Source organism: Hyperoodon ampullatus (assembly GCF_949752795.1).
Source record: "Hyperoodon ampullatus genome assembly, chromosome: 4".
NCBI lineage: Eukaryota > Metazoa > Chordata > Mammalia > Artiodactyla > Ziphiidae > Hyperoodon > Hyperoodon ampullatus.
In genome coordinates this window covers 140,178,916-140,200,704 of record NC_136917.1, presented here as the reverse complement: position 1 = coordinate 140,200,704, position 21,789 = coordinate 140,178,916, and the positions used below count along the sequence as shown (strand labels likewise).

The 21,789-nt window shown below is 41.8% G+C and overlaps 2 protein-coding genes across 3 annotated transcripts in view; one reads left to right on the top strand and one right to left on the bottom strand.

Moving 5' to 3' along the window:
• Positions 1 to 4,878, top strand: part of ZNF131 (zinc finger protein 131) — a gene marked incomplete at its 5' end in the record, with an annotated part of 31,687 nt that extends 26,809 nt beyond the window's left edge. For both annotated transcript variants that reach the window (XM_079702399.1, XM_079702398.1), the window contains 2 exons: positions 3,314 to 3,444; positions 4,088 to 4,878. In XM_079702399.1, coding sequence (XP_079558525.1) covers positions 3,314 to 3,444; positions 4,088 to 4,774 — 818 coding nt within the window. In that variant the 3' untranslated portion in view covers positions 4,775 to 4,878. The remainder of the gene's footprint in view (positions 1 to 3,313; positions 3,445 to 4,087) is intronic.
• LOC307052899 (actin-related protein 2/3 complex subunit 1A-like) lies at positions 389 to 1,502 on the bottom strand (the record flags this gene model as incomplete). The annotated part of the gene is given in 2 exon segments (XM_079704071.1): positions 389 to 767; positions 769 to 1,502. Coding segments are annotated over 2 exon segments (1,113 nt in total).
• Positions 4,879 to 21,789: the final 16,911 nt, after the last annotated feature.

The following is a 21,789-nucleotide window of genomic DNA, read 5'->3' as shown; positions in this document are numbered from 1 at the left end:
AGTCACTTTTTCTTGTACTCTAAGCATATTCCCTTTGGCTTTTTCCTCCCCCACATTCAGTATTTTTATTTAATTTTTTAGTGGACAATTTACATACCTCCCCCACCCCTTTCTTTAAGTTAGTGTGACAATTTTCCATAATAAACTACTTAAAGAGAAGCTTTGGTCAAGAATGGAATGAAATAGCAAAACAAAACCCAAATCACTGCTGCTTTTAAAAAACCAACACTTACACTAATTATCCTCAAACAAAACACACAACAAGGTTTGCGCCATATGTGTCTTCAGTGTTTCCTGGTGGCTGGCTCTCCTGCCCATGATGCAAATGGTGCAGCTGCCTGGCGCAGCCTGTCCGTCCTCATGCTAGATCTGGGAGGCTCGCTCAGCTTCACATTATCCGAAGGCCCTGGATAGAAGACTCTAAGGTCTTGAAATCCCAAATGGTCATGGCTCCATCGATGCCAGTAGTGCAAAATTTGCGACAATCTTGCTTGTCCACCTCATAAATAGACGCTTGAGTGATGCTGTTCTGGTGCAGTGTCTCCAGGGCCGTGTTGTGGTCCTCGGTTGTGGCCCACTTGTCCGTGTTGCAGAAGCGCTCCATGGCCGACATGTTGCGCTGGATGCTCTGTTTCAGGATGTCTAGCTTGGAGACGAAGGTCAAGCAGCCGCGGTCAGCGCAGCTAAAGAGCATGGAGCAGCAGTCACGGCCAGCGGCCACGACGCTGTTCTCCGAGACGAAGCACACACTCAGGAGGGGCAGGAACTGTCTTCAGAGTTGAGACCTGCACACTTTTTGAGGCATCGGCAACGGACATGGTGCTATCGTGGCTGACCCAGGCCAGGCAGCTCCCGCTGGCGGAGAAGCTGACCCCGTGCACCCAGCCACCAGTGCCACTGCCACGGCCACCAAACTCTGACATCAGCTGACCAAAAGGCATCTTGCTGCCCCAGGGTGTACTGGCTGGCTTCTCATCCACTTCTTTAATGTAGGCAGAAAACACTCTGCATTTGAAATCACAGGATCCTGCTGCCAGCAAGACATTGTTGGGATGCCAATCCAAGCTGAGGACCGTGGAACGAATGGGTTTTTTAATGTGCTTGCTTACCCACCAGTCATTTTCGGACTCGAAGTAACAAACAGAAATGAGTCGTGCTCCGCTGCCCACAGCAAATTTGTTCTCTAGCGGGGACCACTTGACAAAAGTGGCTGCACGGTTAATTCTCAGGATCACCAGGGTCGGCTTCCAGGCACCATCTTTCTGACTCCACACGTAGGCATTGCGGTCAGCCCCACAAGTGACGACGCGGTCACTCTTGGGAGCCCAGTCGGTACCTGTGATGTGTCCGTTGTGCTCCTTGAGTTCATGAGCTTTCACCCACTGGCTCCTGTTCTCATAGATGTGGACTTCGTGGTTATTGGGGCTCAGGGCAATCTGGGTACGATCCCTGTTCCAGGCATGACAGGTGATTGGCTCAAGTAAAAACTGACGCAGGGACATTATTCTTAGTGTCTTCAAAGGACAGAAAGCTGGGGGTCGGGGCCGTCCGAACGGGCTCGGAGCGTTGAATTCGCGGACTCTGGTTAGTCAACGCGAACAGGCTCCAGTGGGCGCGGGCGGAGGACCGAGGCCCTGCTCCCTTTGGCTTTTGAACCCTTCATCCTGGAATGAATTATTGCAGTCATTTACTTCTGCTTCCTGCTGAGCACTACTGGAAAAAATTCTTATCAGACCTTGAGTTAGGCCTTTTGGTGTCTGATTTATATCTTTCCTGTCCTAATTGGCATTCTAGACCTTCAGTGCAGCACTCAAGACCTCTGCCCACACCCCACCCCAGCAGGTGACATGTCTGACTTCCTACCCCCAACCTAGCTGTGGTGTAAACGATGTGGCTCCTCGTTGTCTCCTTCTCTTTTATTACAGAGAAAGATATTTCCCTTTTCTTCAAGGCCAATCCTGAATCCCACACCTTGATGTCTCCTCCAAGACCATGTCTCATCTGTCATGCCTACTACTCTCTCCTTCTCCACGGGTTCCTTCTCCTTCAGCAAATAAGTAATGACTCTCTTCTGGCTTAGAGAACCTCTTATTGACATGTCCCCCTCTAGTCACGTCTCCTCTTTACTTCCAAGCCTTCTTGAAAGAATTCTGTACTGACGGTTTCCATCAACTTGCCTCACTCATGCTCCCTTATCCCACTGTAGTGTGGCTTCTGATTCCACCATACCACTCACAGTGTTCTTGCTAGAGTTATTCCAGTCCCCTGTTACCCTACCTGATCTTTCTGTTCAGTTAGGCGCTGTTTATTACCTCATCTTCCTGAAATTTCTTTCTTAATTTTCCTCAGTGTTCTTTCCTTCTACTTCTGGCTATTCTTTTTGTTTTCTTTGCTTGCTTCATCGACCTGCTATTTTAACTGGATGTTTTATTGGATTCTATATCTGTATGTCAGTCCACCCTCTGTTTAGCTCCAGATTTGTCTATGTAACTGTCTACCAGATTTTCCACTTTGCTTTGAGTACCTCAGACTCACCAACTCAAAAATGAATTTATAATCTTCCCTAGCACATCCCACTCCAAACCTACTTGGACTTCTCTGTTCTTTATTCTGGTTGGTATTCTAAGCCAGAGATCTGGGAGTCAGTATGACACCTCCCTCCTTACTCCTCACCTGCCATGCTGTTTTACACTTCTGTGCCTCTGCCTAGAATAACCTACTTCTTTCCTGTCCTTCTCTCATTCCATTCCAGGCAGAATTCATCACTCTCCTCCTCTGTACTGCTGCAGTCCCATTTCCCATTGCCCTCTTCTCTGTAACAGGCCTTCTGTGGTGCATTGCATTTGTTTATGTTCATGTATTTCACCTTCCTGAAATACTCTGGCCTATGATATGAAGTTTTTAAAAACAAGGACAGTTTATCTTCATTACCTAGCACATGGCCTGGCAACGCAATAATTGCTCAAAAAATGCTTGTGGAATGGAGAGGGGTGCATGTCCCCAAAAAGGAAATTGACCTTGATTTCTATCTAAGGGAAAATATACAATTTTTTAAGAAATGCAAAAACATGGAACAACATTCAGATCCAAGTTTTATTTCTTTGCTAGAGCACAGATACAATTATAAGAATCATTAAAAACTTACTATTTCCACCTCTTAGAATAGTCTTTTGGATGTGGTGGAAACATCTGAGTTATAAATTCTGATCCTTCTTTCAAGAAGGTGCTATTAGAATTAACCAAAAAGAAAAAACTTTTTGCATTTTCTGTTTTTCTTAATTTGTCAATATGATTTTTTTTTCTATTCTAACAGGTGAAAAACCTTTTGAATGTCCGAATTGTCATGAACGATTTGCTAGAAATAGCACCCTCAAATGTCACCTGACTGCATGCCAAACTGGAGTGGGGGCAAAAAAGGGAAGAAAGAAGCTTTATGAATGTCAGGTATGTGTGGGTGTACTCCGTCCTTAGCAAAGGAGTCTGTGTTTGAAATCATTAGAAGTGAAGGGTGACAGACCTAGAGCAAAGGTACAGAGCTGACAAGCTTAGAAAGAAATGAGAGTAAAGAACATCACTGTCTTCCTTTCATAAGGGGGAATAATAGTAGTAGTAGTTGTTGTTTTTACCCAACCCTAGATGATACCAATGTCAATAAAATTATGTCCTAAGTAACATAGTCTGAAACTATGGTTACTCTTAACCATAGAACAATCATTAGAATTCAGGAGTGGGGTGGAGGAGGCAGACCAGCTATAATTGGCTCTTCTTCCATGATTAGTGTGTATTTATTCCACATGGTGAAATTGTTCTTAATGTTGATATCATGGAAGAAATTATAATAGTGTTACTTTATAGTCCTTTAATATAGGCAATATTAAAATGTTCCCCAAAAGGATTTAAGTTGTTAGCTAATCAGGTAAAATATCAAATAAACAAAAGAATTATGAAATTCCCTTAGACTATGTTACAGATGTCATATTTATAACATTTTCAGAAAAATCTTCAGCTTTTTTCTTATAGAGAATAAATGCATCCGTATTTCCTTCAGTTTGAATATGTGTTAACACCAAATGTTTGGTTATTTCAGGTCTGTAATAGTGTGTTTAACAGCTGGGACCAGTTCAAAGATCACTTGGTAATACACACTGGAGATAAACCCAACCATTGTACTTTGTGTGACTTGTGGTTTATGCAAGGAAATGAATTAAGGAGGCATCTCAGTGATGCTCATAATATTTCAGAGCGTCTAGTAACTGAAGAAGTTCTTTCAGTAGAAACACGTGTGCAAACTGAACCTGTGACATCAATGACTATTATAGAACAAGTTGGGAAGGTGCACGTGTTACCATTGCTTCAGGTTCAAGTGGATTCAGCACAAGTGACTGTGGAACAGGTCCACCCAGATCTGCTCCAGGACAGCCAAGTGCACGATTCACATATGAACGAGCTTCCAGAACAGGTCCAGGTAAGTTATCTAGAAGTGGGTCGAATTCAGACTGAAGAAGGTACCGAAGTACATGTAGAGGAGCTGCATGTTGAACGGGTAAATCAGATGCCAATGGAAGTACAAACTGAGCTTCTAGAAGCAGACTTGGATCAAGTGACCCCTGAAATCATGAACCAAGAGGAGAGAGAGCCTACCCAAGCAGATGCTGCTGAGGCGGCCAGAGAAGATCACGAAGATGCTGAGGGTTTAGAGACCAAATCAACAGTGGATTCCCAAGCTGAAAAGTCAGGAAATGAGAACAGAACACCTATGCCAGTTTTAGAATGAAATAACAAATGAATATATTTTTAAATTTATGTGTTGAGTTTTTGAACTGATGGGCAGTGTGACTGTCCTTAAGCTAACAGACATGTGGACCAAAGTTAAGCTCTTTCCTGTTGTGTTGAACTGTTTCTGTTGAAACAAACTGATTTTCCCCCACTTGATGCCATGGAGGAGGGATCTTTCCCATAAGTGAATGGGAAGCTTTGAGAAGTATATTTCTGGAAAACTGAAACGGATTATATTCTTATTATATAGTTGGGTACGAATGTATCTATTTTCATTGTGGTAAGGGTTCTCCCTTCTCTCTTTGCCCAGTCATGTCCTTCCTCAAGTTTTTTTTCCCCCATATTGTAAAATCAAATGTAAAATCATTAGAATACAAGTTTATGTATTCTAATGCATGTTAGAACATTTGAATATATAGGATACACAAGGCTGCATGAAGAAAAGTGCATTGTTACTGTGCAGTTAAATTTTGGCTTCTGGCTTTCTTTAGCTTGAACAACACTCTTGTCTACCCTGACAGTCACAGATGTCATCTCTGCAACAGAAACGGTGGTGGTGGCGGCGGCAAATTTCTAGAATGTTTAAAAACCAACCACACCCATGTGCCTTTTCAAATTCAACTAAACTTCTGTAAAGCGCCTCTGGTTCTTTCAGAGTTTGTGTTGCAAGGAGCAATGTAGGTCATGCTATATAGCACTCGGTATTTTCCTTACAGTGACAGCTACCAGTTCTTTTTCACTTCAGTTAGATTGAGAAATTTCATTCAATGGCGGCTGAAGGGCCATTTTCAATTGGGAAAATTCACTTATATCTGTGGTAAACTTTATTTTGATGAAAAGTTGCACTAGTATTTTACCACCAGATGAAAAAAAGATAAGCATCACTTAAAAATTAATGTATTTAAAATAAAGTACAGAGAAAAAACATGTATATAATATATCAGGCTTTGTTTTGAATGAATCTTTTTCCCCAATCCTTAATGTAAAGATCTTGTGCTATAACTTTTAAAGCCATACAAATAAGAGTGCTAAACTGTGGACTTAAAAGTAGGTGTGTAAATATTTTTAATCAGTATTACTTGGAAAATAAAATATAACAACCACATACACCAATATGCTATTTTCTTTACCTGTTAAATATTGGGAGATATTTACATTTTTAAAGTAAACTTTAAAATTATGTGTTCATGACTCTTTTTTCACCTTACCAGTGTGGAAGTTGGTTTGTGGTCAGAGATGTCTTCTCATCTGTATTAACATGACTGATACACGAATTGAGATATAAAATTCTCAGTACACATCTCCAGTCCCCAAAAATCAGTTCAAAAGAAAGGAAGGAGGAAGAGGTTGATATTTGCTCTTCTATATGGTGGAGCACAATAGCCAATGGGATTTTAGTACAGCCTATTTTAAAAATACTTTCTCCACTTACTAGTGTGTTAAATTTAAAAGATCAGGGCTTCCCTGGTGGCGCAGTGGTTGAGAGTCCGCCTGCCGATGCAGGGGACACGGGTTCGTGCCCCGGTCTGGGAAGATCCCACATGCCGCGGAGCGGCTGGGCCCGTGAGCCATGGCCACTGAGCCTGTGCTCCGGAGCCTGTGCTCCGCAAGGGGAGAGGCCACAACAGTGAGAGGCCCGCCTACCGCAAAAAAAAATAAATAAATAAAATAAAATAAAAGATCAACATGACTTTTAGTAATGCTGATGTTAAATGGTATCACATTTATGAAATATACTGAAGAGGATGGCTTCACACAACTGGAGAAGTCATGGATTTAAAGATAATAGGAATTAGAAGGTTGTTTTTATTTTAGGATCAAAGTTTATGAACATTTCCAAGTCTGTTCTCTTTGGCAGTTGGGTATCTGCTACAAAGCTTATATTTTTATTTATATAGATATTTTTTTTTCTTTTTTTGAAGTCAGAAAATACTAATGATAGAATTATATCATATTGCGTTTTTCAGTTTGCCTTAAGATGTCCACGTTCCTGAATTAGTTGTAGTTTAAAGAAATGTTTCAATTCCTGACAGATAACAGTGGTCTCAAGTATATAAATTACTAGTTAGTATCTAGTGAATTTTGAATGCTGAAAATAGCTCACGCTGTGCCCTTAAGCCAAGGTATGAAGCAAGGTTTATTTTTAAACATAATCTTTGTGGAGCCCTGACCACAAGGTAGAGATCAGGGACAAAGGCACAGCAAAGCATTAAAATTACCATTTGAGTTTTTAGATTTGGCAAGGCCTTCCAGAACAGGTTTGAGGAACAGGTATAGTTCATTTTACTTTTCCCGAAAGGTGTGAAGGCTGTATCAGTGTGCTCCAAATGCCAGTAAATTTGATTGCAGAAGAGAGAAAGCTACCCACTGGTGGTAAACCTTAGGTTGACTAGGACTTTGCAGTTCATAAAGCATTTTACAGTAACAGCTATTAAAAACCATGATGTATATTGAAGTACTGAACTGGATATTTTGTTCCTCTCACTTTACTCCTACTGGAGTTTTTAGCTAGGTCTACAGTGTGACACCTGGGCAGTAGTGCCAGACAGTGGTCATCATAGGAATCCCAAGAGCACTGGAGAATGATAGGAGAGCCTCTTCTATCTCCCCTACTCCACTGTTCAACAGCAGTTCTTTGATTATCTGACACCGACTGGGTTTCCTTCAATTCTGACAGTACCAAGAGTTAACGTAGATTCCAGAAGTTAGAAGTACCACAAGGTTGCCCCCACTTCAGACACCAGCCGACAATAGAGTCCCCCGGGTACCCACACTTCTGCCTGGCCAACTACAAATTAGGTGTTCCCACCCCCTCCCCGGTTCAATAATGTGCTAGAATGACCCAGAATTCAGGAAAGCACTGTACTTAGGAGTATAGTTTTATTATAAAGGATACAAACCAGGAACAGATGGGAGGAAGGACGTGCATAGGGCAAAGTGGGGGGAGAAGTGTGCAGCACTTCCCTGTCCTGTCCTGGTGCTCCACCCTCCCAGCACATGGATGTGTTTACCCAGATGCTCCTTTAACATTGTTTACTTAAGTTTCATTACCTAGACATGATTAAGTTATTGGCCATTGATTATTGAACTCTCTCCAGCCCCTCCTACTTCCCTGGAGATCTTGGGGGTGAGGCTGATAGTTCTAGCCCTCTAATTCATATGGTTGATTCCTCTGGTGACCAGAGCCTGGAGTCACCTCATTACAAAAACTCAGGTATGGGCTTGTTAGGAATAACGAGAGATGTAACAGGAAATTGCAAGGGTTCTAGGAGCTTAGTGCCAGGAACCAGGGACAAAGACTGAAAACATATTTTTTTATTATACCGTATGTATCATCTGAGATTCAAAGGAAAACTAACTGAACCCTAGTGTCAATACATTTAAAATCTAGAAATCTTTTGGATATGTACAAAAACAGAAGGATCTTACAGTCTTACCATTTAAAAAGGCTGCCATCCTCATCCTACTATTGAAAGTAAAAATATTTTCATGGAAAGGTAAGTGCTTCTGCTCCAACTACATTCAGTTTTGAAGTAATATTTCAAGATTTAAAAAGTCCATGAGAGTCTTCTAATTACCCACTTTATACTTTGAATAAGCAAGCTATTGACTGAGGCCTAGATGTAGATAAAGTGTCAACCAGTAAATCAAGTGGATTTTAATGCACATCTTCAACATGGGTTGATCTAAACGAACAAATGAACAATTAAAGACCAAACAAATGGTCTTTAAAGTGTTCCCATGGAAACAGTTTTATAACTGTCATGTAAAATTACAAGTAAATGACCTTTTAAATGTTGAGCCTGATTTTGTTGGAGGTAACATAATAGCTTTGAATTTATTAACACTAACCACTGTGTTTGTTGTATCAGGAGAGAGAAACCTAAGCTGAATGCTTTTCATGTGTAATGTGCTGAGCTGTGCCATGGCTCTTAAAGAATTTGTCATAAAGGATTCAAGTGAGAAGCAGAAGGAATTAAAACTATCACCACCAATTACTGAGATCCATTTATATTTGGAGGCCTAGAAGTGTATTGCTTTAAAACCATAAATGTAGAGGCTGTCATTATCATAAATATGCTGAATTTACAGAATATCTTAAAACTACTACATGTTCTATAAATGTTACTTCATTAATTATGTTGACATGGTATGTAGGAAGGCAGCATGTGAATTCATAATTTTTTTCTCCTTAACTTTCCTACAACCTAATATGACACTAAATATGACACATAATTATACAACTGAAGTGATGCCCACCTTGATATTTGTACCAAAGTACAGCCTAGGGGAGAAAAATCTTGTAACAGAATAGCGTCATTTATGAATCACTTATTATATGCCAAGCACTTTATATTTAATCATCTCAATGACCTCATGAGGTCATTACCATTATTAGCTATCATTTTACAAATAGAGGAAACTAAGAGGAGGAGATGAGAAATAGCTGGTAGAAAGTGGAGCCAATATTTGAAACCAGGGAGTTAGACTCCACAGACTACACCCTTGATCACTAAAATACAGTTACCTCTGTATGAGATCCGTTTGTGGCTGACAATATTGGATTGCACAGAGCATAAGACACCCATTTTCCTTTTGTAATTTACATCAGCCCTTGATGGGGTTGGGGTGGGGGAACAGGAGATCAGAAAAGGTGGCAAAACACATGGAGCAAATTGCCTTTTGGTAGCTCCTTGCCAGTCTCCTTGCCTTGAGACCACACCAACTAGGCAATGGTTCTGCAACAACAGCATGCATCAGCATTTTGTTAAAATGCACAATTCAGTTGGTCTGGGTAAGGACCCAAGAATTTGCATTCCTAACCTTCCCAGGTAATACACTGGGTTTAGTCCTGGAACCACACCTGGAGAATGGCTGACACAGAGTACTTAAAGGAAGCACAAATGACTAGCCAGTAGCACTAACCTGTTTTGAGGGTCTCTTCTTTTTTTTTGTAGCGTAGTCAGGTGTGACTCAAAATATCTTGTTACTTGTTGTTCATGTTTACTATTCATGTAATGGACTGGACTAAGACAACAGTCTTGGATTTTTTTGTTTCAAGAGCATTCTACGTATTCTCAGTAATGAATTGCCTTTATAATGTTTCTGAAATGAAAATGCCACAAAGACATGAAATGTTAGAGAATAATAAGAAATTAGAAACTGGAAAATCACAATAATTGAATAATTTTGCTTCCACTGGGTAACTCAAATATACTTTAGAGACAAAACAATAGCTAATTATCTGCTGAGGAGCAAATGTCAGTATGAATTCACCTAAGAGAAGAGCTAGATCATTAACTGGTTGGGGGTTTGGTAGACCACCCATATTAGAGCAGTAACTGTGTCCTCTGAAATAATAGTTATCAATTAGATACAGCTATGAAACACTATGGAGGGAATAATAGGGGTTCAGAACCCTAGTCCAGTTGAAATGGTGCTTATGAAAAACTAAAGACAAAAATCAAACAAAAGGGCTTCCCTGGTGGCGCAGTGGTTGAGAGTCCGCCTGCCGATGCAGGGGGCACGGGTTCGTTCCCCGGTTCGGGAAGATCCCACATGCCACGGAGCGGCTGGGCCCGTGAGCCACGGCCGCTGAGCCTGTGCGTCCGGAGCCTGTGCTCCACAACGGGAGAGGCCACAGCAGTGAGAGGCCCGTGTACCGCAAAAAAAAAAAAAAAAAAAAAATCAAACAAAAGTAACTTTGATTCTGACAACTTTTCATGAGATAATTTCACTACAGGATCAATGGTCCCAGAGCCTTCATCTGTTCACTGTCCAACTGTAAATAATACCCAAGTGCTGATTATAAGAAAATATCACCCCTATTGCTATACTTGGCTACATAGTCAAGAAAAGTTTGGAGTATAGTTGCTACTATGGTGGGAATCTCAGCAACTCAAATTTTTTAATGAAAATTACTTTTATAATGAAAACTTTTTATATGAAAATGTTTCAAGATCACAATTTGGGGTTTTTTCTCTCCCCCCCCCACCTCTCTCTCTCTCTTTTCTCTGTTGTACTTTACCTTTAGAAAGAAAGCTCAATATTGAACATTAATGACTAAATGATGAGGCAGGAAAGTCTAAAGTGAATTAAAGTACGCAGTATATCAATAGAATTTAAGCTGACTGGCAGGAGTAGTGGCTCCTCACTCAGCTGCTGAAATTTACAACCTTTTTTTCTACTTTGTTGTTGTTGTTAAATTATACTTGCTCAAGTAGAAGATTCACCTATTTTAGAAAAATAAGAAAGTTAAAAACTACTCCAAGACCCATTAATCAGAAATAACTATTGTTAACATTACATGAATATCTGTCCATATACATATGCACGAGAGAGAGAGAGAACTTTTAAAAACAGAATTGCCATGCTAGTCTTAATTCTTTTGGTTTAATTTTGCTTGAATTTAACAGAAATAAGAAGGGAAGCAGAATACATGGATAAACCTCAGGTAAATGTTTCTTTACTACTAGTCCTTTAAAGGTTCCTATAAAATTAAGGAAAAAGAGATTTTAATAAATACTAATTGTCAGTGATTGATTTGCCAATTATATTTGCATCGTCAAGGCTTATAAAGTCAGTGTGAAGATTAAACAGCTGATTAATTACAGCACAGAGAGAATTTGTGAAATAGAAGATAGAGCTGAAGAAATTACCCAGAATGTGAAAGAAGGTAAACAGAAGGTAAAAATCTGGAAAATATGAAAAAAGCCATGAGCTAGAATGAGGGGGTCTGACACACATAATGTTCAATTGGAAAACCTGAAAGAAAGATAAACATGGGACAGGGATCATATTCAAAGAGATATTGTCTGAGAATGTTTCTGAATTGTCTGTAAGACATGAAGTCTCAGACTCGGGTAGCACACAGAACCTTAACAGCATAAAGAAAACAAATTTTCCTGGAACAGGATATACCTTTTGAGTTACAGGTTCAACTCTACAGCAATATGCAGTCTTAGAAAACTTTTGCTCTGTGTTGGCTCCCAAGATATGTCAAATATCCCTACCAGGAGAGAGGAAGGAGAGTGGAGGTAGGAAAACCCCATGAATAGCCCAGGTTCACATTCAATAGGGATGCTATGTATCAGGTAACTTAATGACCAGAAAATTAGAGTAGAATGTCCCTATATGCCCTAGAACAGCACTAAAGGTGGAAAGATCCCTCAAAACCTGAAATAAAAATAATAGCTACCATTTATTAGGTATTTATTAGAGGAGGTTCTGACGTTTGGGCCCCAACTACTTAGAGACTGTGATGAAAGGAGTAGACAGATACATTGTCAGTGGGGGGGTCCTCCTGACTACAACCTGAGCCCATGGACTCCAGATTAAGAAAATCTAGTTTAATGTTTTCCAGAAACTTTGTCTCAATTCTCACAACTCTCAGATTACAGGTGAGGAAACAGACTAGAAGGTGCTTGAAACCAGAGTGTCATATAAGTAGTAAGTAACAGAGCTAGGAGTCAAGGTGTAGCTTTATGACTCAAAAATCTAAACTTTTAGCCACTGTCAATGTTACTCAAAGTATAGAACAAGGACCTCCTGCATTAGAGTCAGTGTTCCTAAGAATGGATTTGACTTCTTTTCCGCTAACACAAGGGAGCAGGGTTTAGCAAACTAAATTTTAATGAGCTCTGCAATAACATGAAACTGTCTATACTGTCTTTATAGGGCTTACAGTTTCATCAATTCTTTTGGAAAATAATATTTTTCTGACATTAAAATTTTTTTCTGACATATACACCCATTGTAGAAAATGCAAACAACACTGAAAAGTATTAAGATTGTTTAAATCACCTGAGATTCTGCCACATAACCAAAAACATTTCCAATGTCTGGTATAGTTCCTTCTAGTTATATATATCACAAATGTGTGTCATTCTGTTTTTTAACTTTTGCTTTCACTTAACATGTTGAAAATATTTCCCCATACTATTCAAAACAAGAAATTTTAACCTCTATATATTATTGTTACACTGTAATCAACCTATTGTTGAATGGCCCTTTCTAGGAGAAAAACAACACTGTTTTCAAGTGAAGGGAATTGAACCATGAGGTCAGCCCTGTATGGCTGGGTATCCCGGGACTCCCAAGGGAAGGGAAGGCATGAAGGAAGTGTTTATGATTTGAAAGGGAACAGGCCCTAGCAGCATGTCTGCAAGAGAAATTGGGGTATAGGGGGCTCCTGGAATGGAGTCTGGCCAATGGACTTTAAGAGAAGCGGTTTCTGATGCTGAGTTTTAAGTTTTCCTTTTCTATGATAGCCTAAAGTTTTCAGTAACCTCTTAATTCTCTAGAATCAAGCATTGGCTTTGCCCTCTGGTGCTGTACGGGTACACGGTGGGAGGGCCTATGACAGAGTACATGTCAGGTTGGGAGTTTGAGGCTCTTGGGATCTAGGCAGTTTCTTTATGAAATCCTGCTCTGTGTATTGTCATGTTGTAGGATTCAAGGAGTATTTTATATTTTAAAAATATGCAATGATTTATCCTGTATTTTATTGTTTTAGAGAGACTGACGACATGTATTAAGATTACTCCTTTTAAAAAAGTCCTTTTGTCTTTTGAGGAGAAGTCCTCCCTTCAAAGTCACACTTTTCTCACAGAGACCCTTTATCCTACACAGGTAGATGACCACTCTTACAAAACAAGGAAGCCATTATTCTAGGTTCTCTTGGTTTTCCTGCCAATCTCAATGGTCAGTCTGTGGAGCTGTCCAAGGTTTTATTTCTTGTCTTTCCTGTTCTGGCCCCTTTAATCATCATACAAAGAGGCAGCAGAGGGTAGTAAGGAAGAGCTGCAGACTCGAGTCAGATTGCCAGGTTTGAATCCCAGCACCAGCATTGGACAGCTGTGTGACCTTGAGCAAGTCAAATAACGTTTCTGGGCCTCAGTTTCCTCATCTATCAAAACAGGGATGGTAGTAAGAGCACCTAACTAAAAAGGTTATTGTGAGGATTTAATCAGTTACTCTTTGTGAAAGTGTCACAGTTCCTGGCAAGTAGTGAAAAAAGGAATCTTTGGATACCCTAATTTCTACCATAAAAGGGTTTTAAACTTAGGTTATTTTTCTCCTCAGCTCTTTCGATTTTGTAAATACTCCCTGGTACTCATGAATTGAGGATGCCGCAACAGGAGGAGGAGGAAAGAGTGTTCACTGAGCTGTGACTTAAGGCCCCTGATCATGGCTCTGCCATTAACTAGCTGTGTGGCCCTTGTTAAGTTAATTGACCTCTCCGACTTCGATTTCCTCCTCTGTAAAATGAAGAACTTGAACTTCAATAAATCATCTCTATGCTTCAGTATTCGGTGAATCACATTCCCTCCTTGTTTGTAGACTGGAAAAATATTTGGCACCTACCGTTAGCCAGAGAGTCATAGCTGCGGAGTACACAGGAACTTAGGGGTCCACTGCCTAAGTGGCACCAAAGGAACAGGGCCTAATATATGCAAGGACTCCGCGCTGAGGGTGGCATTAGCGCTTATTTCTGCAGAGCCTAAACCCTGCCAGACTCACCTGAAGGAGCCGTCACTGTGGTTTGCTAGAAAACCCCGTTCTGTTAGGAAGATTACTGGGTCGCTGTCTCCCAAGGACACGGAAACCTTTTTTATCCAGAGACTGGAGCGGCTCAGTACGAAGCGTGAGTTGATGGGAGCTGTGTCAACCCTCTTTCGGCTGTGTGGCCACTTCGCATCCGTGCTCTAGGAGGCGTCCTCTCGGCAGCAGGGCCAAACCGCCTCCTCGAGTGTCTGCGACGGGTGTCCCCGCGCCGCGCGCCCCACTCCCTCCAGCCCCTCCCTCCTGGCTGCCATAGAAACCGACCTACGGGGTCCAGGCCCGCGTCCCGGCACCTCGCGGGCCTCCCCTTCCCCCGCTCCGCCGGGCCAGCCCCCCGCTCCGGATTGGTCCTTCGGGAAACGCTGCGGGGCGACTGGGTCCCCTCGGAGGAGCCCGGGCCGGGCCGGTGGGCGGGGTTTGCCGCGGCCGCCGTCCGTCAGGTCGGCCACCCCTGACAGCTCAGGGAGCCTACAGCTCGGCCGCGGCGCCCCGACACCCACGCACCGCCCGCGTCCGCTCCAACGACCGGGAGCGCCTGGCCGGGCGCCGCGCAGCCGACCCCGCGAGAGGAGCTCGCCACCAAGGTAAGCGAGGGCCGCGGGGCTCGCAGCCAGCACCCCACCCGGCAGCCCCTTCCTCCGCCAGGCTGACGACCTGGGTGCTGAGGAGGGACGCCTCTCCTCCCCGTGACCCGAGAGGAAAGAGAGACACAACTCCTGGCGGGGGTGGGCGACTTGGGGTTAGGAGAAGGTTAGGTGCTTTTTAGGGGCGCCCCCTCCCAGGCCCAGCGCGCCTGGGAGGAGAGCGCGTTAGAGGCGGAGACCGGAGTTTGCCGGCGCCTGGGGCCCGTGCCCGGGGGCGTGTGCGCCTGTGTCCCGGAGTCCCGGCTTGGTGCGGGCACCCGTGTCTGGGGGCGCGCCCTGAGCCTCGCCCCGCGCACACCAGCTGCGCGCCACCAGCGCTCCCGGGCGCAAGCCCAGAGCTCGAGAGTTTGTATCGAGGGCCGGGGACCTGCGTGACCCCGGCTGGCAGTGGGCAGTGGAGGAAACTGACAGTGAACGGCTGTGGCCCAGAGGAAGGAACCCTCCACCCCACCCCCCACGCCACGACGCGCCCTAAAGAAAAACGCTCCTTTTGAAAGACTGTACAAGTAAGGAAGAACCTGTCTCCTCTTCCCTGAGGTCCCTTCAGGAATATTAGGAGCTCGAGGATTGGGCGATGCGACCCGGAGAGGATCGCAACAGGGTCTTTAAAATGCCGTCTCCGATCAGCTTTGTGTGCCTGACACAATATCGGAGCGGATGGAGAGGTCCAGGCAACAGATAAAGGTGCTCCTAGCCCTAATAAGGGTAGCGGAGGTTCAGCCCTCTGCACTTTTTTTCTTCCCTTCTCTCTCTCCCTCCTCCGCCGTCCCTCCCGGCCTGTCTCCCCACCTCCTCCCCGTTTTCGTCCTCCCGACTTTATTAGACAAGAGGGCTCTCTGTTAGACCCACCCTCCCCCACCCCATTCCTCACCCCGTTTCAAACCGAGAGCGAAGGAACCACATTCTAAGCTCTCACCCGTGCAATTTCAGACAAGTTTGGAAGTTAAACAAATCGCCCTTGCACTCGAGGCCGCGGGAATCCAAAAGGGAAACAAACAAAACCAGACCGAAAAATCGATTCCAAGTTAAGTCAAGATTGCAAAGGGGAATCTAAAACGAGTATTTGTTCATGGCGATATGATTTTTTTAATGTTTGAAAAATATGTATCACTCAAGTTTGCATCGTCAGTATTCAATTTGATTCACAGAAGAGCTTCAAAAGATGGTTTCTGTTAGTGTGGCAAAAGCACTTCTAATTTTGGTTGCCATGGTAACTGAAGAAGTCGCCCGGCACTGTTGAGAGGCTGCCTGGCTGGATCCAGGAACTGTTCTTGAGGAGATCTCCCCACGTCGCCTCATGTTACCATGGTAATAATAATCGAGCCTGTAAGATACTTGTTTCTTTAAAGTACTAAAAGCCCAAGGCATGTCGTTGTTGTTTAATTTTACCTTTTCAGAGTGTGCAATTTGTGAAACAGATCTTCCCTCTCAGACAACTGAGAGTAAACACTGCCCTCCAGCCAATCAGTCCCGCTGGCCCAGCTCCCTTCCCACAGCTCTCTGCACTAAGGACTGAGGCCGAGGAGAGTGTTTGATGCTAAAGGAATCCTGGCCTGTGACCAGATCTCTCTCCCCATTAAGCGTTAAATTTGGAATCCTAATTAGCTTTCTAATTAGAAGAGGGGGGAATGTGAGTGGGAGGCCCAGAAAGAGGCTAATAGGGAAAAAGCGAAGTCCAGCTCTCCATGGACTGGTGTTTTGTGTGCTGTTGAATTGCCTAGTAAAGTCCTCATAGGTTTATTTTTGGCTTGACCACTGTTAAGTGGTAAGCCTGTAAAAACCTTCAGAGAGGCCTCATTCTGTGCTAGGAAAAAAATGTGGATTGATATTTAGTTTGAGGTGTGTGCTTTTTTCTAATAACACTGCATTTAAAATAAAGACAGTTTTGTGTGAAATCTCAATTTTCCAGTAATAACTACAGATAGGCCATAGAGCCCTTTATGCTCTTGGTTTGGCCTTAGGTTTTCAGTTAAAAAGGCTTAATTTGGGTGGAGCAATGGTCCCATTCAAATACTTTTATTAGTAAGTGTTGATGTCTTTAAAGGACCATAATTTTTTACACATTCACAATTCCTGAGCATTGAATCCTATAAATTAAATTTACATATTGATAGCATATGACTGGGAAATTTGAAAGCCCCTACACTTACAGTTAAAAAAAAAATTTGTCTTAGTAGGTTAATGTTTTCAGCCAAGTATCTAGTTCCATTTTAAGAAACTTAAAAATTAAAATATAATGTAAAATCCAACTGCATTCTTTGCATCTCATTACAGTATTTCTCTAGGGACTAAAGAGCCTTAATTCATTGGCTGATTTTCTTTCAGTTGTTGAAAGGACAAACTGTTTATAAAATTAGTCTCATTCTATGGTTGTCACTTCCTATGGTCATTCTAGAAAAAGTTCTCTAGAATTGAAGTTATAAATTTCAAGAAAAGAAGAAAATATTAGATTTCTTATGAAGACAGTAGTCTACAATTTGAATTAATCAGATCACAGTTCTTAAATTACTTTTTTCTCAAGAACTTCAAAGATAGCTCAACCATTATCATACAGTATACTGAGGAATATTAACCAGTTTTATGGATGGGCAAGTTGTGTTCTAAAGAACACATCATCTCAGCTAACTACTTGGAAAATTAAGAGATGAAAACTAAAATTACCTGGCATATCTATGAACATGAGTATCAAGTAGGACTTAGAGAAAATCTAGGTGAGAAGAGAGACAAGGTAGAGGGGCAGGAAGAATGTAAGATTATGAGAAAAATAAAACAGCAGGGAAAAAGTCTTAAGTGAGAAGAAAACTCACAGATTAAAGGAAAGGGAGTAAAAAGAAAAAATTGAGTGTAAAGAGAGTTGCACAGAAAAACAAAAACAAAAACAAAACAAAAACAAGTTGGAGAACAGGAAGCTAAAAAGAACTCTACTCTTCATCTTCCGTGGAGAACAGAGAATCTGATGCTTTTCCAGAAAGCCCCCACTATCCTATTTAGCAAAATCCTCCAACTTAGAGGATCTCTGGGAGGCCTGAGTGGTGGACCAAAAATCTCTCTGGGTCCCTGCTTCCTCTCAGTAGTATGGGCTGAGGCAGCCTTCCCATCTGCTCGCTAGACCTCCTTCTTCCCAATCCTTAAGCCACTAAGAAAGCTTTCTACATTTACACTTGTTGGGATCATTTAGTTGGGATAATTTGTAGACACACTTGATTATGTAATTGCAATTTTTAAACTTTAAATTGCAAGTTTCACTTTTAAAAATTGCTTAATTTGTTATCAAAGTAAGGCATTCATCTAATTTTGTGAATTAGAGCATGTGAAAAGATTCTAACAAAACAACAGTCCCCCTCCTTGCGAGACTCTGCTCTTAGCTGTTTGATCACATACCTCCCCATTTCCAAATAATTCACTTACGTGGCTGGTCCTTGAGTTACCAGTTTTAGACAGAATCTATGTACTTTCTCTTATTATAGGGGAAGATATAGCTCTCTTACTCCACCCGTCCAACTTCCCCTTCCTCCATTTTTGCAACGTAGTTGGTGGAAGAAAATCAGCCAGAGCACTATTAGTATAACCCTTTATTTGCAAATACCAGGCAGGGGAGAGCTCCATAGAGCATCAAGCTTAGGCAAGGAGGACGAAAGGTTTCCTAGGACTTTAGCCAGAGCAGCCAGAGTTCTGCTAACTTCAGAAATAGTTGGTCAAGGATAGAAAAGGGAGAAATTGCTCTTTTGGATTTGTAGCCATTGTTTGAGTAATTTGGATTTTATACAGGGGAATGGGGAGGAAGATTCAGGGGCTAATGTCTTGTGCTAGGACGGTGAGGAGGAAGAGTGCAGGAGACAAGGACTTGCACACCTCTCCGTGGAAAATCCTGCCCTATAGTGCTTCACACAAGTGGCATCGCAATGTTAATTAAATCAACCTTGTGTTTTCATTGCTGTGACTGTGTGATTATTGTTCACTGCAGGGCCAAATCGTGAACTATGGTTGAATTTCTTTTTCTCTACAACTATCTTGAGGAAAATAGTTTTTCATTTGTTTACTTTTTAGAACCTATCGCCATTTCTTCTAGTGGCTCTTTAAAATGCCTCTCTTGGGTATTTTCCACACAATGGAATGCATCGGCCAATCGTCTTCTTTCTGGGACCCACTCCAGCCCTCCAAAACGGACCCCTCAGTTCTCCAGTCTGAACCAGTTTTCTGATGGCCCTGACACACACTGGCATTCCAAGATTTTACCTTCCTTCTGTGCTGATTCCCTGTTCCCCCTGTTCTCTTGTTTTCTTCTTTCTTGGTTTATGTGTTCATTTTATGGAGCATCCATTTTGCTAGCTTCTTAAGAAAGGGTACAGGAAGTAAATTTGGGGGACCTTACATGTCTGGAAAAGTCTATTTCACTCTCACACTTAATTGATGGTTTGCCTAGGTATAGGATTCTAGACTGGCAATTCATTCCTGCAAATTTCCGAAGATTGGTTTATTGTTTTCCAGCTTCCAGTGTTTCTGAAAGTTCATTGCCATTCTGATGTTTGATTCTTGGCGTGAAATCTGTTTTTTCTCTTTGGAACCTTGTAGGATTCTCTCATTGTTTTATGAAATTTCAGTAAGTATGGATTCACTTTCTATGGATTATGTTCATATACTTGGTAAAGCCAGGAAACTCATGTCCTGCAATTACAGGGAATTAATAATGTAGGCATACTTGGGAAATTATTCCATTTTATTGGTTTCTTTTCCTTGTCATGTATTGATTATTGTTAATTGTATCAACTCAGGATTTTTAGCTTTGAATAAATTGGTTGCTGCCCTTTGGAATCATGCATGCTGCCAAACCAGTTTCTCTTTTCTCACCACTTTTGGTCTTTTAAAAACTGATCTCTACTCTCATTCATATAGTATCATATCCTTAGCTCTACTAATAGTTTTGGTACTCTTTGGGCATCTGCGTTACGGTACATATTGGTTTGAAGATGTTAATCTAAACACAAAGACAGCAAATTTGCTACAGACTAATCAATGACGTGAAGGCCAAGACTAAAATGATGGTGCAGGTTTCATGACCTTTCACGTCAACTGTTGGTAACCTGCAGAGTAAAATATCTCTCTAGAATATAGACTTGTTCAGCTTCACATTTTACAGTGGAGGAAACCAATCCTGAGATGTTAAGTGTGGAGTCATTTCTCCTGACTCCTTTCTAAACCACTATTCTTTCACCTTGTCTCCTCTCTCTGCTTGGCTACCTTGTCTTATATTTCTTTTTCTTTTTATTTCTTAATCTTCTTTTCTTTAGTATAAAGAAATAAAGAAATATTATAGTTCTTTACTGTAAGACATATTATATTTATACATAAAGTATATGTTCTAAAACAGTACATATTCCAGAGGCAGCAAGAAGTAGGGGTTAAGTCTAATTCTGGAACAGCTTGCTGAGTTTGAATCCTGGCTCTGTGACTCACCTACAGTGTGACCTTGGGCACATTATTTTACCTCTTTGTACCTCAATTTTGGGGGCCTATAATAATGGTACCTACCTTCTAGGATAGTTGCGAGAATTAAATGAGTTGATTCATGTAAAGCTCTTAGAATGGTGCCTGGCATACAATAAATATCAATGTCGCTAGTATTCTTGTCAGAAGTACAGAAACAAATGTTAAAATGATAGAAATAATTATCTTTTTTAAAAAAAATAATTATCTTTAATTCTGTCTCTACTACCATCTATAATCCCAACTAGAGAGATGACCATGGTTAACATTTCTGAGGGTTGTTTCTTGGTAGTTAAAAATAAAGCAAAAAAAAAAAAGGCATATTGTACATACAGTTTTAATGTTGCTTTTTCCACTTGTCTTTATAGTTTAAGCTTGACTGTTCAATATTCTTCTGTGTGGTATATTTGCTTCCTGTATTGGCCCTAACACAGAGCCTTGCAAATTAGGTTCTTCATAAGTACTAACTGACTGGGAAGCAAACTCTTCCTTCTGGACCCTTTGGGTTTGGAACAGGTGTAAAGAGGTCTTCCTGTCATGAATTCGAGAAGACTCAGTTACCTTTAAGACAGGTCTTATCTTTCTCTAGACAATGAAAGCATTCTGGCATCTGAAGAATCTGGAGATGGCATCTGAAAAGTGTGGATTAGAACAAAATGAGGGGATACTCACATGAAAAGATGATGGAGGAGGAGAGGGAGGGCTGGATGACAACCAAAATGGAAGTGGTGGGGTGGGACTCAGTGGGACCATTAAGCATGGAGGTGTGGGTCTCCCCACCCGCACGGCAGAGACCACAAGGAATGTGGATCTGATATTTTGATTTTTTCCTTGGAACCTCAGCAATTAAGTGAGGCTGGGAAGCCAGTGAAAAGGCTTCTGTGTGCAGACACATCCTGAAAGCTGAGGCTTCTTTGATCTCCTGGGAGATCCGACATGATCTTCCCCAGTGCATGACAGTCACGTCTGCTTCACTCACACAGGACCTATGTAGCCAGAAGCAGTCGACTTAGCAATGTTTCCAGAGTTCTGGAAGTAAGCCTTGAGCAGCCCCAGTGAAGATTCATGCCTCTTGAGAGCACTCCATGTAACACTGAGACAAATTTATATTAGTGGGTTTGTGTTCTGTCATGTTGCATGTGCTAGAGAATTACTGTCTTCTCAGGAAGCAGAGAAGTTCTTCAGAGGTTTGTGGTCTGGGTGGTGGGTTTTGGATGGAGATATATAGAAGGTGATGTAGAAGGTGAGGAGGAACACTTCTGTCTTGCCTAAACTCAGGCTTCCTTAGGAGTCACCCTCTCTGTATAGCACATCACATCCA